Source organism: Coturnix japonica, chromosome Z (genome assembly GCF_001577835.2).
Source record: "Coturnix japonica isolate 7356 chromosome Z, Coturnix japonica 2.1, whole genome shotgun sequence".
Classification (NCBI taxonomy): Eukaryota; Metazoa; Chordata; class Aves; order Galliformes; family Phasianidae; genus Coturnix; species Coturnix japonica.
In genome coordinates this window covers 20,514,794-20,530,149 of record NC_029547.1, presented here as the reverse complement: position 1 = coordinate 20,530,149, position 15,356 = coordinate 20,514,794, and the positions used below count along the sequence as shown (strand labels likewise).

The following is a 15,356-nucleotide window of genomic DNA, read 5'->3' as shown; positions in this document are numbered from 1 at the left end:
AACTCATTTGGAAGACACCATAAAGACTAATTTTACATGAGAATTTGTACGAAGATTCAGACCTTTTCCTTCTTAATCTTCCAGTGACTCAGATCTCACCATCAGGGTACACTGGCTTCTCCCTGATAGTTGCTTGCCAGTTTTTTTGTTTTTTTTTTTCAGTGGATGATAACTGAAAATGAAAGGGAAGGTGTTCAGATTACATAGTCATATATGACACCATATAACATATCAAAGACAAAAGATCTTGGCAATGTAGAAAGTTCTTATTCTGTATTCAGTCATGCCATAATTTACTACTACTCACCCAGGCACTGAAAACATACATGAACCCTACATTTGGCTGTGAGCTGTGAGGCTGGTGGAGTAAGATGCACAGATTAGAATACACAGTATATTTTAGACAAGTCAAAGAACAGCAAGAACAGTCCATGAGCTTACTGGTAGCACACCAACTCTGACACTCACCTAAGCAATCCATTGAGATGGAAGTTGCTACTCTACCACCCCACCAGGGCAATGCAACAAATCTTACTGTTTTGCTGTATAGACCACATGTATTCCTTTAACTCCAGGCAGCGTTTGGTGCCTCCTGATGGACCAGGTCTTTTCCCATCTTTTACACAGGACCTGGTGCAACTGTGAGTGCAGCCACTCCTCTGCAGTTTTTTGAGGAACAAAAGTACTTCCTGTTCTTTGTAGCCATACTGCTTAAGGCTGTAATGTCCCAAAGTCATAAACTGGGCAGTTAAGATACACAAACCATCTGTTCAACTCCAGCAACAGACACCATAAAGGAGACAGAATCAACTTTCAAAAAACTAATTTTAATCAAAACAAAAAAATTGTTGATCATTAACAAGTTTATAAAACAGTGATTTAGTTACATAAATAAATTGATATCAGTGTATCAAATCTTAATTACTTTCAACTTCATGAGCATGTTTACATGGGTGATGAAGTACAACCTTTTTACCTATTATAATAAATAAAATGGAGAGCATGAAATAGTTTTTCTAAACAAAAATACCTACAAACATACCTCTAGCATGTTCTCTAATGAAGGGAACAAGAGACACTGGACAACTTTTGCACCAAAACATAAAAACTGCTTTAAAAAGCACAAGGATACAGAACCATCAGCTAAAGTAAAGACACTATACTGTAACCAAAGTTGGTATTTAATAATATAATGAACAGTTTGGTAGTTAGATCTCCAGTTTGGTTATTTTAAAGCATTAAGACAAGGCAAGATAGAAGGCTGCTTTTGTCTGAGTAATTCTAGAGAAAATAAAATATATTAAAAAAAGAAACCGAAAAGTAGAACAGTCATACCTACACAACTTTCTGTCCTGCACAAAGTCAAAATACCTATGCAGAATATATATATATAATATATATATATATGTTATTTGTGCACAAAGGTTAGCTTATTATTAGCTCACTGCAAAGGCGTAATGTATCACGTCAATCATTTTGGAAAACATTTTGCTTTTCTGTCAAAAAGGATATTTCTTTTAAGTTTTCTAGGCTAGGAGGCACAAACCCCAGTTCTGGCATACTGTATTCTTAATGCTAAGGCTTGCTGCTCTGGCTGTGTATTTTTTGTTGTCCCTCTTTACTATAGTGCCTGTTACAAGCATGTGTGTATGTGTGTATACATATATATGTATACACGGGTTGTATAAATATATATATATAAAATATTCCCCATTAGTTATCAGTCCAACCATGCAATCCAAAAGGTGGCTCTGCATAGATGCCCAGCATATAGTTCACCACCTGAGCCAACCCTGAAGCAAGGCGCACTTTAGTCCTTCTGATAGGTTTTCTTTTTTGTTTAAAACCAAGCTACTGCAGCTTCAAGTATTTTGCATTACATAGATTTTTTTTTTTATAAATTAGTTAATGTTATATTTTTCAATATTCAGACATATACTATAATATATATACAGTACAATAAATGCTCTCATTCTTTTTTTAAATTTTTTTGATAAATCCCTGAGAATGTATGTTGACAGTCGCTAAGTTTCCACATGCACAAGCATTGTGTGCCATGCTTCTGGATGAACAGCACTGCAAAGCTACGTGGTCAGCCTTTTAACTATTAGTATTTCATTTGTTGGTTTGTTTAAATATGCTGAAATGTAAGGATGAGTTACAAAGGAGTAAAGCTGAATCCATTCGAGGTACTTATCACAGGATGGAGGTGTTTTGTTTGGTTTTTAAAGCCATTGCAATATACGTTTGTTTTTGAGGCTGTGAACGTATACAGAAACAACAGGAGAGCAATGTGGGCTTTTGCCACTTGACAACATATACTCAGTGTAAACCAAACCTTTTTTAACCTCTCTCTCATACAAAACAGAAAAAAGGAAAAAAAAATTTAAACACACAAACTTTCACAACATGACAGTTTAGTCTGCAAACTCAGTATAACTATACACATATAATACCGGTGTGGCTCTGTTTCTTTAAGTTAAAAAGGATACAAAGGCAGGCTCAAGTAAAAACAAACCCCCCCTTCCCTCCCTCAATCCCCTCTTCCCCTATCCCCTATCCCATATCCCCTATCCCCTATCCCCTATCGCCATTCACTCCTTTTTTTTTGTCAACCAAATCGTTCACGAACCAACATCATCAGTTTCTTTTTGCCTTTATAGATTTGTTTTAGGTTGTCAATGAACTGTGTAAACTGGATGTGTCCATCGTGAGCCATTAAGAAGGTCTCTCGAGCCTTGCTGAGGAACTCTATAAACTCACTATAGTGTCGAGGGCTGATGTGAGTGAGACGCGAATGAGTCGTATTAATGTAGGCTCCAATCGTGGCATCCAAGAGTTGCCTTAAAGGGGCTTTGTCCAGTGACATGAGCTTACCAGAGTTCCTCCTTCCATGAAGTCCTACCATGCCAGGAGTGGTCAAAGTACACCTACGCAAAATGTCTGACAGTACTGTTGCACATTTGACACTTTTGACCACCAGAGGTATTATAGCTGCTAGCTCATTTTTCCCAAGGGAGTGGCTCAAGGCGCAGGCCCAGAGCACGTCGTTGATGGCCGGGTGTGTGTCCTGGTTGTAGGCCAGGTTGAGGTGCGTCATGGCCAAAGTGGCCAGCTTGAAGGCCCGCATAGGGTAGCCCCGGTGCTCCATGTAGCGGGCGATGGTGAAGAGCTGCGTGTAGGTCATGCCGGTTGTAGCAGCGTCTAGAACGATTTGGTAAGCGGTCTCAAAAGCTATATGATCTTTTTCACATAATGTCAGTGCAGAGAGGGCACAGTTTTGAGGATCCTTCATGGCACACTGTAGAGCAAGCGTCCTAGCACTGCTGGCCAGCTTCTCCTGCTGATGGCAGTCCAGGTGCAGACGGACGATGGTGCTGTTGGACATCACTGTTGTAGCAACAATACTAGTGGCTTCGGTTGGAGTGAACAGTGTAAACCAGTTTTGCATGATGCTATCCAGTGCATAAACACCTACAATAGAAAGAAAAAATCAGCTGCAGCTGATAAAAGCCAGCAATGCAGATGCTTAGCAAAAGATTACATTTTCATTACATTACATTTTAAAAGCTCTGAAACTCAAGAAGCACCTAAGAAACAATCCAACTTGAATGCATGAAAAATGAGTAAAAACAGCAGGGAACCAGGCTTTCAAGAAATACCCCTGATGGCAATTAAAATTGCTCCCTTATCATAGTATTCATATTGCTCCTACAACCACAGCTGCTGTTTTAAAAATTAATATTATTATTTCATTTGTTAGAGCAATTGCTTTAAGTACCCTCATGTTCACTTTTAGACGATAGAATACAGAAGCTAAGGGTTGCAACACACAGGAAGTCCACGGCAGAATGCAGAAATGAACAGAACGTCCTGCTGAGTGCACTATTCTCTCACTGCTGTCCTTGTAAGTATGACGCTGATTCTGATTCCACTTCCTTTTTCTTTTTCTTTCTTTTTTTTTTTTTTTTTTTAACCTTGGGTTGTTAAACAATGGTTATATTACTAATTGGCTTGCTTTCCAGCACAAAGCAAAGTCATATAACGAAGCTGTATTACACTTTAAACTTGGATTTATCCAGAGGCTTAAAAATCAAAACTTGAGGACTCCTTCACAGGATTATTCTCAGCATTTCATTCATATTTTTTTTATGGTTCCTCTTCCCCATGGTTGATCAAAAAGCTATCTCGTATGCACCCCAGACCTGGCCTTTCTGAGCAAGCAAAGTTTTAGCACAGTGCAACAATCCTCAACAGCAAGTGTTATCTCTACTGCAACAACAAATTCAAATATAACATGAAGAGTAGAAAAATGGGAAACCTGGGGTATTTCCCATGATGTTACACACTCTTCTATGTTGCAGGGCAAAAAGGTCACATTGCATTACTCAAATATTATCTCACCTGGCCTGTGCCTATTCCATCAAGTGATCAAGAAAACCACTCATTATTGCCATAATTAATGCATTCTGGGAAAAGGAACTTTCTAGATAAGATGAAGGCAGAAACATCTGCAGAGCTTGTGCATGAACAACTGAGATCAAGTTATCTAAGATTAACTGATGAAAAGGCAGAAGCTCAAGAGCAGCGTCTTTGCACGTACCTACTTCTGTTGCACAAGTTACCAGCCACCTCACCATCTCCCGCCGCCGCCAGTTGAGGGTGGACAGGGTCATCCGCATCACCTGTTAAAAATTAAACAAATAATCCTGACTGTAAAACCGATAGAAAAAAACAGCAGTTAGGTATCTAAGTTACTCGGATACACTGGGGATCAAAATAGCAGCTTCTTGCTCTCTCTGCTCTACATCTTTCAGTTGACATATCCAAAGATTTGAAAAATACTGCACAACTACCTTAGAAAGGCATGCAGAGTGTAACTCCAACTGTAGGCCCTTCAACTCTAAATGAAAGACTCTGTTTTGTTAAGGAAAAACAAAACAAAGCAAAGTCCAGCCAATTACTAATGATTAAAATTAAATTACATTGTCTCTCCTCCCCCTATGAACAGGAGTCTTTAAAGTAGAAACCAGTCCACTCTTGTTGGGCAAAGTAACCTAATTTCACCCTACTTGTGCTTTTCTTTTCATTGACTTCAATAGTATGGACAAGAATTTGAATTTTAAGGTCTGTTAATTCTACAATGATATACATACACTTCTAAATATATTCAGATATTATTAAACCTCCCATAGCAATGATCTGTCTATCTGAACAAAGACCCCACAAAAAAAGTGCTGTTATAAAACCATTGGAAACCCGGAGTTTTTAAAGCTTTGGTTGTAATGGCCCTATTATATTCCACTGTCAGTTACTGCCTGTGTTATTTACAAAATGTAGGCTAAAATGTTTCTTCAGTAAAGAAAAAACTGCACAGAAACTGCACAGAAAGCTTGCTTTGGCTAATTGGACATTCCACAGAGATGGGTAAAGAATCCAAATAGTCTTCTCTTTTACTATCTCAGTCATCATCCCATAGCAATAGCTGTTGTAATGAAATTAGGTCCATCTTAAAGCTCTCAGCAATGAGCAATACCTATTACAGTCATAAAATCCACTCATTAAATAGTTTGGAGTCAAGCAGTACTTGTAAAAGAGTTCCCAGCTCATGTGCCTTCCCACTATTAAGGTGGCTTCAAAGCAGACCACTATCATACCAGCTATTCCTGCCACCTTCTTTTGTCCTGAACTGTAGAAAAGACAATTAAGAAGATGAAAAGACTACCAAAGAACATGAATGAACTGTGTGGCTGTGATTCCATGATGGTCTCCAGGCACTCCCACCTTGGGAGCCTGGTGACTGGCTATCACAGGACAAGAATTTTGTGGGCTTTATCAGCCTCAAACATTGGAGCATCATCTTGCCTAAGCTGTAATGTAAGTGCTAGAGCACAGAATAACATTTTGAAAGGAAGTAAGTTGATCTGTAAGAATCAACTCCATACAATTTCAAATGAAAACAAAGCTAACAGAGCATGGAAAAAGACTTTGCTTGAAGTATGTCTGGAATGGAAACAGCATCTCCAAGTCAAAATGCTTTGGACTTGCCCTAGTTTCAGCTGGCATGAATTTTTTTTCTTCAGAGTGTCTGGTATGATACTTTTTTAAATTCTCTCCTTCATCCCAGTGGAAAGCATGGGAGTGAGCAGACAACTGTGTGGTGTTGGTCCACCTGCTGGATTAACCTACAACAGGAGTGCAACTATCCAACCTCTCCACCACTAAGAAATTCAAGATGACTTTCTTTACTGATGCACACAAAACTGAAGGTTAACACTCTTCCAGTATACAAGACAAAATTTCAGCTTACTCCAACCAGAGTGAACCCAGCAGAAAAGAGACCTATGGACTGAATTCTGCTGCTGATGCAAGTTGGAGAAGGTTAAAAAAAACACACCAAAACAACCCAATGAATGACGACTTCATTTGAAGTCTTCTCTGATTACAATCTTCCCTATGGTGGTCTGTAACAGGATCAGTCACAAGAGTCTTCAGCAAACACAGTCAACATAATAACAACTCCAGTGTACACAGTCCTAACTTGAGAGCAAAACACAGTATCATATCTAGTCCCTTCACCTGGACAAATTTGTCTTCAACTATTTTAAAATTGTGTTTTTTTCACCTGATTAAACTGATGGGCTGAAAACACTATGAGAGGGGCTCCTTAATGTTGACTAAAAATAAACACAAAAAAACAACAACAAGGATTTCAAATAAAGCATATATTGATGTCTTGATCAAAGAGGAGCTGAAACTAATTTAAAACATCATCCATGTTGCCAAGGAACTATTATTCCACTTCTGATCAAAACACTCCTGAGACACCTTTTCTATCAATGGAAGAGGGATTCTCAACAGGTAATTCTGAAAATGACAGGAAACCCATTTGAATATTTGTAAATTGTCCGAAAGTCAAGGTCTCCTCATTTGGTCCTAATGGCTTTTTATAAGTTTCTTAATTTAGAGAGCTCAGCTACTCATGAGAGATGCAAGAACCACTAGCTTCCACAGCAATGCAAAAACTCTTTGTCATGTACACTGGAATAAGATTTATTTACAAGAATTCACGGAAAGGATACCACTTGCCAAATATGCATCAAGCAACCATCTGCACTAATTCACTCAACAATTCTGCCAGCATACTTGTATGTACATGTACAATAATATTCTCACTGACACAGCATGATAGGCAAGTGGAGGAACATAAGCTGCTTCTTCACCTGCAGATCTTAGAAGATCTCTGTCAGTAAGGTTCTGAAAGACAAAATACACTTTTGAGGTGTTCCATGACCATTTTGCCATGCTCATGACTAGTGAACACATGCTGCCACTGGAAACAGGGAGAAAGAGCCCAGTAGCCCATAAGTTTCTCCCAAATCCAGAACAATGCAAGAAGCTTTTCTGTCCTGGAGAACCCAATGAAAGAGTTGTGAAATTGCTACTGTCGCCTTGGAAAAAATGACAAAGTTTCTATACCAGTTTAGGTTTAGTTTTATTCCAAGTACTGGATTAGGAGGAATTGTAGAATCACAGAATATCCCAAGCTGGAAGGGACCACTGAAGAATCAAACCCTATGTCTGAGGGTATTGTACAAATGTTTCTTGAACTCTGGTAGGTTTGGTGTCATGACCACAGCTCTGGGAAGCCTGTTCCAGTGCCTCACCACTCTCTCAGGGAAGAACTTTCTCCCAAGAAATACAGATTCATGATGTTTCTCTCATTGGATCTCAATGAAGACATTCCAAGGACACCACCAACCACATACATATATCTATAAACAGTGACATCCAAAGTGTACTGCTACTACTGAATCATTCTGAGGTGACTCACAAGTCAAAGATCTTTTTCTCTCAAGTAAGCAAAAATTCAAGGCAGAAACATACCTAGGTGTGAAAAAGGAAAGAGTTTTCCAAAGCAGATTTAAGAATAAGAAAGGCTAATGAAGCACACAGAATCTTAGCTTTCTGATTAAAAATCTTTGCTTCTAAAAGTCTGAAATAGGCAAGTAGTACCTTTCTTTGCCATGGGAAGCAACTGGGATACAATATCCTTTCCCCCAGAAGTCTGCAGTTTTGTTTACTGAAGCAAAGTAATAAATGGTTTCCTGATCTTTGCATGCTTTTTTCTTTCTTTTTTTTCTTTTAAAGAACTCCCTGAAGAGGGATGAAGAGATTTATTTTTGTTGAACTGCGTAATTTCCAAGTCTCATCAATGTATAGCAACATTTCTCCAGATACTTAAAAACCTAGCTGTATCCTTTTAGCCTGATAAGTCTCCTAAGAGCTTTAAAACTGCCCTGAGGCTGCTGCACACCTCAGACTGTCTGATGCAGATGATCACCTCAGAGTATGTAGAGTGCAGTATTTGATGAAGAAAGTGAGAGGGCTGCTGTTAGTGCAGTCTGTTTTAGAAAAAGGACATTATGATTGCCATTGGTTTTCTCTACTAATTCAGCAGGCAACCAACCAAACCTTGTTTAGGAAAACAAGGAAGGGAAGAATGGGAGGAATATTAAGAAGCTCCTCAAGACCATGCAAAATATGTAGCACGCTTCTAGCCAGCAGAATAATTTATCTCTGGCCATTGCTACATAAACTCCTGAACTCACTGCACCGGTCTTCTCAGACCCTTGAGCAGAATAATGCCCTGCAGCCAACCCCTTCCAGCTCTTTCCACCCAAATGGAACAAAGGGGCTGAGCAGACTCGTTACAATGTGAAGTTTACCAGTCAACTTCACATCAGCAGGCAGTATCTAAAAATTCTAGGCAGAGCTCAAGCCAATATGGTCCTCAGAGACTTAAAGAGCTGAACCCACCAACAGAGTCTAATTGCTGTATTCTGCTGTCTTAATAATGAACAAGGGAAATACCTGAAGGCCCAGCTCCAGAGAAACTTTTAGAAGGGTGATGTCAGGCAAGCTGTCCATGATTGTAGCTATTTTAAATGCATCCTGGGCAAGTTTGAAGATGTGTGATGAAGAGTGGATGTTTTTCTGTATGGATTCTAACACTGTTTCCAGCCTCCGAACATCACCTGCAAGATGTAAACAGAATCAATAAAACAGAACAAGCTCCGAAGACATCCAGAGATGCATTATAGTTAAGCCTGCCTTGCTGCAGCAATACTATAATGATTCAGTTGTATACATTTTGTTATAAACCTTCCATAATTAAATCACACGTCAACAAATGATATAAGAGAGAGAGAGCACAAACTCCTTTTGTGTCTGGTGGCACTAGTGTAGTAAATGCCAAAAAGTCAACCCAATTTGTGAGTTTTAGAAGTGACTTGTCCACTGCTGGGTCTCAACAGTCATACATCAGAAGAACAAAAAGCTGTCTTCTCAGCCTCAAATCAAGTCCATCTTGCTACCCTCTGGATAGCTTAACTACTTTACTAGAAGATATATTGAAGATTTAAGTCAGTTTAGCTTGTTTCAAGCTCCTGTCAGACTGCCATTTGGATTCCTAAACACAAGATTTAAAATCCATTTACTCCATATAATATTAAAAGCATACATTCAGCTGATTATGTAACTAACAGCACTGTACCTTTGGCTGCTGTTAACATGGTTGATGCCAGCTCACACTGCTGTGACTCCAGGTGACTTAGAGTGAACCAGCGGGGATACCGGTTTGGAACCACTGATGCAATGTGGTGTGGGCGGGACATGTCTCCAGAAGGAGCTGTAGATTCCAATACTAGCAACCTGAAATAAGGAAGAAATCCTCTTTCATTAAATCATTATTACATTAGGTTACTCATGAGCAGAACTAAAGCTGCAAGAACACTCGACCTTGTTTACAAAATGCGCCCCATTGGGTATAAAAAGATACTGGAAAAATCAGATTTTTTTAAACTAAACTGAAAAGCTTTGGGAATCTATTTACTAAATTTGCTTATATCAGCAGTGATCTGTAGGAATGCACAGGACAACTAAGCCATCCACTAAGCAAGGCACTTGAGACCTTCCGCATCATCCTTAGAGTTGGAACATTTTTCCTTGCCTTTTTTTAGCCTTTGAACCACAGCTCTCAGGAAGGAAAGTGCTTCTCCATCATACTGAAACATGTAAATGTTTTTCAGCATTACTGCATGCAGAACTGCAACTTCCTTCATGTGCAAATGATTAGCAAAGTAAGGAAGATGGATATTCAAGAAGTCATTTGGATTTTGATCTTAAAAATCTGATATACCAAAAAGGAAATTTCACTATTTAACTACTACCTACTTTTTGAAGTGCTTAAGCTAAAGTCTGCCAACATTGCATAATATACAATAATCTGATATTAGGATCCCAAACAGCAGTGACACAGGAAGTTGCTTTTAAAGATACTTTTCAGTCTGTTTTTTAATCCTTAAGCAAGAATTTGAGGTCTTATTCACTAAGAAATATTTACACTTAGTAGAAGTGTACTATCACTATAGTAGAAGTGATGGTCAATAATGGAGACTCAACTGATAGCCCTTCTTCCACCCAGAACTGATAAACCATATTCTACATAAATGCCAAAAGAAGTAGAAGTGGTTGAGTGATAATGTTTTTATTTAACAATTATGCATGGTTTCAGGATGTGAAGGGTTAATGAGATATCAAATAATAGCAGTGAGTAATGTCCAGAAACTAAAGCTTTCCAAATGCTAGTTTCTTCATTGGGTTTAAAGTTTGAGCTTTCTGGCACTTGTAACACTCTAGCAAATTACCGTTCAAAAAATCTGAAGATTTATTTGTTAGTGTGCTCTGTACTGAAGGCTTTCTGATTACTTACTCCTGTAACATACCAACTGCTTCTTGTCTAAAAGCAATCTCTTAACTGTTACACAACAAAGGAAGAAGGAATGTGTTTTTGTGTGCTTCCACATGATTTGAACCTCAGTGCAGGGTACCACAGCCAATTCCTTGAAATTCTGAACTACTTCATAACAACTAGCAGACCCCCCTATTTCTCAACACTCATCCCTGCTGTAAAGTATTTTACAGAGAAAATGCCCTTACTGAGTAAGATGCAGAATATAAACAGTTATGTGATCCTATTTAAGGACATACAACAGCTCGTATGGACACAGCCAGGCTAATTCTAAACTACCGATCTCAAACACTGGTGCAAGTGAACCACAGATTGGTTTGATTTCTACAAAAGTTTTCAGAAGACCATTTTGACTGTCTCAAATGGGCCAGCTATGACCATGACCAGCACCTAATTTGCTTCTATAGGAGCTGTAGGTTAAGGTACCTTTGGGACAACCAAGGGATCAGGCCCATCCAGCCTGGGTTCATGAAAGGCAGGTCCCGCTTGATCAACCTGATCTCCTTTTACGATTGCTTGGTGGATGTGGTAAAGGCTGCTGATGTAGTGACCTAGTCCTCAACAAAGCCTCTGACACTGTCTCTAATTGTCTTCTCCTGGAGAAGCTGGCAGCCCATGGCCTGAACAGGTGTACTGTTCACCAGGTAAAGAACTGGCTGGATAGCTGGGCCTGGAAAGTGGCAGAGAATAGCGTTAAATCTAGCTGGTGACTGGTCACAAGTGGTATTCCCCAGAGGTCAGTATTGGGACCAGCCCCGTTTAATATCTTTATTGATGACCTAAGTGATAGCATTAAGTCAGTAAGTTTGCTGATGACACCAAGTTGGGAGGAAGTATTCAACCACCTAGGGCTAGGAAGGCTCTTCAGAGGGATGTGGGCAGGCTGTATAGTTGTGCTGAGGCCAGTGGGATGAAGTTCAACTAGACCAAGTGCTGGGTCCTGCACTTAAGCCACCACAACCTCAGGCAACGCTATGGGCTTGGGATAGAGAGGATGAAAAACTGTGTGTAAGAAATGGACCTGAGGGTGTTTGTTGATGCTCAGATGAACATAAGCCAGCAGTATGTCCAGGTAGCCAAGAGAGCCAAGGGCATCCCAACTTGTTTCAGAAGTAGTGCTGCCAGCAGGAGCAGGGAAGTGACCAGGGCTGCACTGAAATGGGCTGCCCAGGCAGGTTGAATCACCATCCCTGGGAACATTCAAGAATCATGCAGATGTTATACTAAGGGAAATGGTTTAGTGGGGAAATACTGGTGGTAGGTGGATGGTTGCACATGATGATTTTTTTTAACCTTGGTGATTCTATGACTCACATTAAGAATGGAGTTCTTAGGACAGTTTTAGGAAATCTGCAATAGTTTTCTGTATACTTCTGAAGCAACTGACAGTATCTTTAAGAATCCCTAACAAATCTCACTGTAAATATATGTTAGGGTATTAAGTGGGCACAGAGAAATACCACACACCACATAAGTACCCATCAGGAGGTTATTCTACAGTTTTCAGATACATGTATGTGCACACTAAAATTAAAAAAAAAACTGAAACAATTAAACAACCACCCATCTGATTTGTATCAAGGGTCAAATCTCTGTCCTACTACTGCTGAGACACCTTTTTGCAAAGCTTTATATATGTAAAAATAAAATGTGTGTAAATTCTTCAGCTGTTTTTTTTATTTGTTTGTTTGTTTTTTTGTTTGTTTTTTTTCCCCAAGAACAGAACCAGAAGGAAAAAAGATGCACTAAATAACTTCAATAAACAGGAAAAAAATCTCGACTACTGAATGCAAAAGTAACAACAAACAGACAGAGCATGAAAGGAAGAGGCTGTTTGGGGAAAATCTTTTGTCACTTCAAATTTCACTGCCAGCCTCTGTGTGCTGCTGCTGTGAAAAGGAAATGCTGTTGTGAATTGGTGGCTTTCATGCAATTTTGGCAAAACTAAGGAACATAAAATCAAGCACAAGCTACAACAGATTTAGCATTCTTAACTATTTTTTTTCTTTCAAACATCAATTATTTCGTTAGCTCTCAGCAAAGCTATCTTCTGACTAAAGATCACCACTGAAGCTTAGTTTCCAATTCAGAAATTCATGAATTAACATGAAATTCAGACTTAACAAGAGATCAGCTGTGCTACATCAAACATTCAGATTCCATGTAAGCAGTCAACTAGGTTGCCACAAACCCACAATTCTCTAAAGCTCCACTCTATATGTTCTGATGCTGTGAGAAGATAAATGTAGACAATAGTGTCCAAGGATAGCACATCTTGTGTTTGCAAACCGGAGATATATATATAAGGCACAATTTCAGCTACCATTATCAGAAGCTCTACAAATCCACATTGATTTGTGTGTAGGTTGACTCTAAATACTTTTATATGGAAATGAAGTGGCTATGGCTTTGTGAAATTAACTTCTTTGAAGAATATTGATACAAAAAAAGAAACATGTTCCACTTCTAGAAGCACAAAGAACTTCAGAAATTTCTAGGCAGCACCTTTACTAATTTTCAGGTGAGATTTTTATTTGTGACATTTCCATTTCCTCACTGCCACGGAGGAAAAGATGCTCAAACCTCCTTCTTCTGATCCGTTCTACCTCACAGTCATGAGACAAGTATTCATACTGCTTGTTTGTTTTATTCTCCCCATGAAGGCAACAGAATGTCTTTTTAAAAAAAAAAACCAAGAGTTCTTTGTACTGCAAACTCCCACTTTCGTGTGAATTGGAAGAGTGAATTATCTTCTCAAAGAACATTTTTGAGAAGTGCTTAAGAATGCAGAGACATCGAACAGAAAGTGTCTGCATCTGCCATTACTACAGTTCAAAACAGGAGTCCATATTTCTAAAAAGTGCCACATATCAAAACATAGAAAGAGTGACATCTCAGTGATCTGCTATGACCTGTGTTACTGATATGTTTAAGAAAGAAAAGATGTGTAACTAGCTGACAGCTTTATGATCGTGTTTGAATGTTCTCAATAGTTCATTAACGATGCACTGTCCCACCAATAAAGTTCCTAAATTTCTAATTACAAGCAGCAAGTATGCAAGGCCTCTTTGTATTCTGAGACTCCTCCTCTAACACCCATTACCAGACATGCTTAAAGACCAAAACAAATGAAAAACAACAAACCTAGGCTCAACAAACTTTTGGTCTAATGTGACAGAATTACAGAATCTTCAAGATTGGAAAAGACCTACAAGATCATCCAGTCAAACTGTCAGCCTATCACCAAAAGCTCTCACTAAGCCATGCCCCTGAACACAGCAGTAGTTATCCTGTTTGGTTCTCCGACCACACAGTTGTTTTCTCCTTGTTTAGCATTCTGCAGAAAATCCAGAAAAAATAAACATATCCAAACCACTAACACCATCTGCCTGATGAAGATGAATACTATTAACGCAGATAGTACATCCTACAATCACTGTGCAGTCATTCTTGATAATACTGACCATAAACACCAAACACATGTGTTTAAACAGGCACGTGATTGCTCCTAGCAGTCCAAGAATTGCCACAACTGGCTATTATCATTTAATACAAGTTATTGACAGCAACCAGGCAATCCAGATGGGACCAGCTTCTTCCCTGCAGCGTAGGAGGACAACAGACTTATTACTAATCATTTAGACCCTTGAAGGCTATTCTTAGCCACCGTTAACAATCTGGCGTGCCCTGAAATCCAAGCAAACATGCACTGCGAATTGTCTTTCTCGCTGTTACTGAAGATAAATGTGTTGCAAGTCACATATTTTGTAGTCATAAAACATATACTCCATTTAAGTCCCAATGTTCACCCAGAAGTGTGTGCAAGACCGCCTAGCTATGAAGCACAAGTACTGTATCAGACAACACCATATGGTTTAAAATCTACCATCAGCAGCTTATTTATAAAGATAACTAGTGGAACAAACAGTTCTACAGAACGAAGGTTCGAGGCTAAGCAGGAGATGATGCTGAAACTGCTGCTTAGTTGCCTCTTCCCACACATCACTACCACCACATGCAAACAGCTGGATGACAACACAGATGCTAACACTGCCACTGTTAAACACAAAGTCACACATCCTAACAGGGTTGCTAGAATGAAATAGTTTTAACAGAATGCTGTTTTACAGTTGTAAATAAACAGTAATTGTACAATTATAAACTGTTATGCCATATTTAATACAGACATCACTTGGTTTTACAGATGACAGAACCAAAGTAATTTTTCCTTAAAGGAAGTAATGCTGAGGACTTGCTTACCAAGCTTTCCCCTCTTTTCCCAACTGCTACTTGTGGTCTTTCTAGGTGACTTGTGAATACATACCGCATGGCTCTCAGTGCAGTTTTGTATGCCAATTCAGCATCATGAGGTAGGAGAGAGGTGAAGAGATACTTGGCAAATGTGTGCATTGGAACGCTCTCTCGATGAATGACTTCCCCTAATCCACTATATGGTCCAGCTGCAGAAAAGAGAAAAAGAATGTCTCTCTTATCAGACTGTTAAAACCCAACTTCTTCACCTTTAAAAACACTCACAAGAATT

General features: G+C 39.1%; 1 protein-coding gene across 3 annotated transcripts in view; it reads right to left on the bottom strand.

Annotated features, from left to right (window-relative positions):
- Positions 1-806: 806 nt before the first annotated feature.
- ZSWIM6 (zinc finger SWIM-type containing 6) overlaps positions 807-15,356 on the bottom strand; it is a 104,044-nt gene continuing 89,494 nt past the window's right edge. For all 3 annotated transcript variants that reach the window (XM_015848773.2, XM_015848771.2, XM_015848770.2), the window contains 5 exons: positions 15,138-15,273; positions 9,557-9,714; positions 8,875-9,038; positions 4,604-4,685; positions 807-3,474 (listed from right to left, as the gene is read on the bottom strand). In XM_015848773.2, the coding sequence (XP_015704259.1) occupies positions 2,612-3,474; positions 4,604-4,685; positions 8,875-9,038; positions 9,557-9,714; positions 15,138-15,273 (1,403 nt within the window). In that variant the 3' untranslated portion in view covers positions 807-2,611. The remainder of the gene's footprint in view (positions 3,475-4,603; positions 4,686-8,874; positions 9,039-9,556; positions 9,715-15,137; positions 15,274-15,356) is intronic.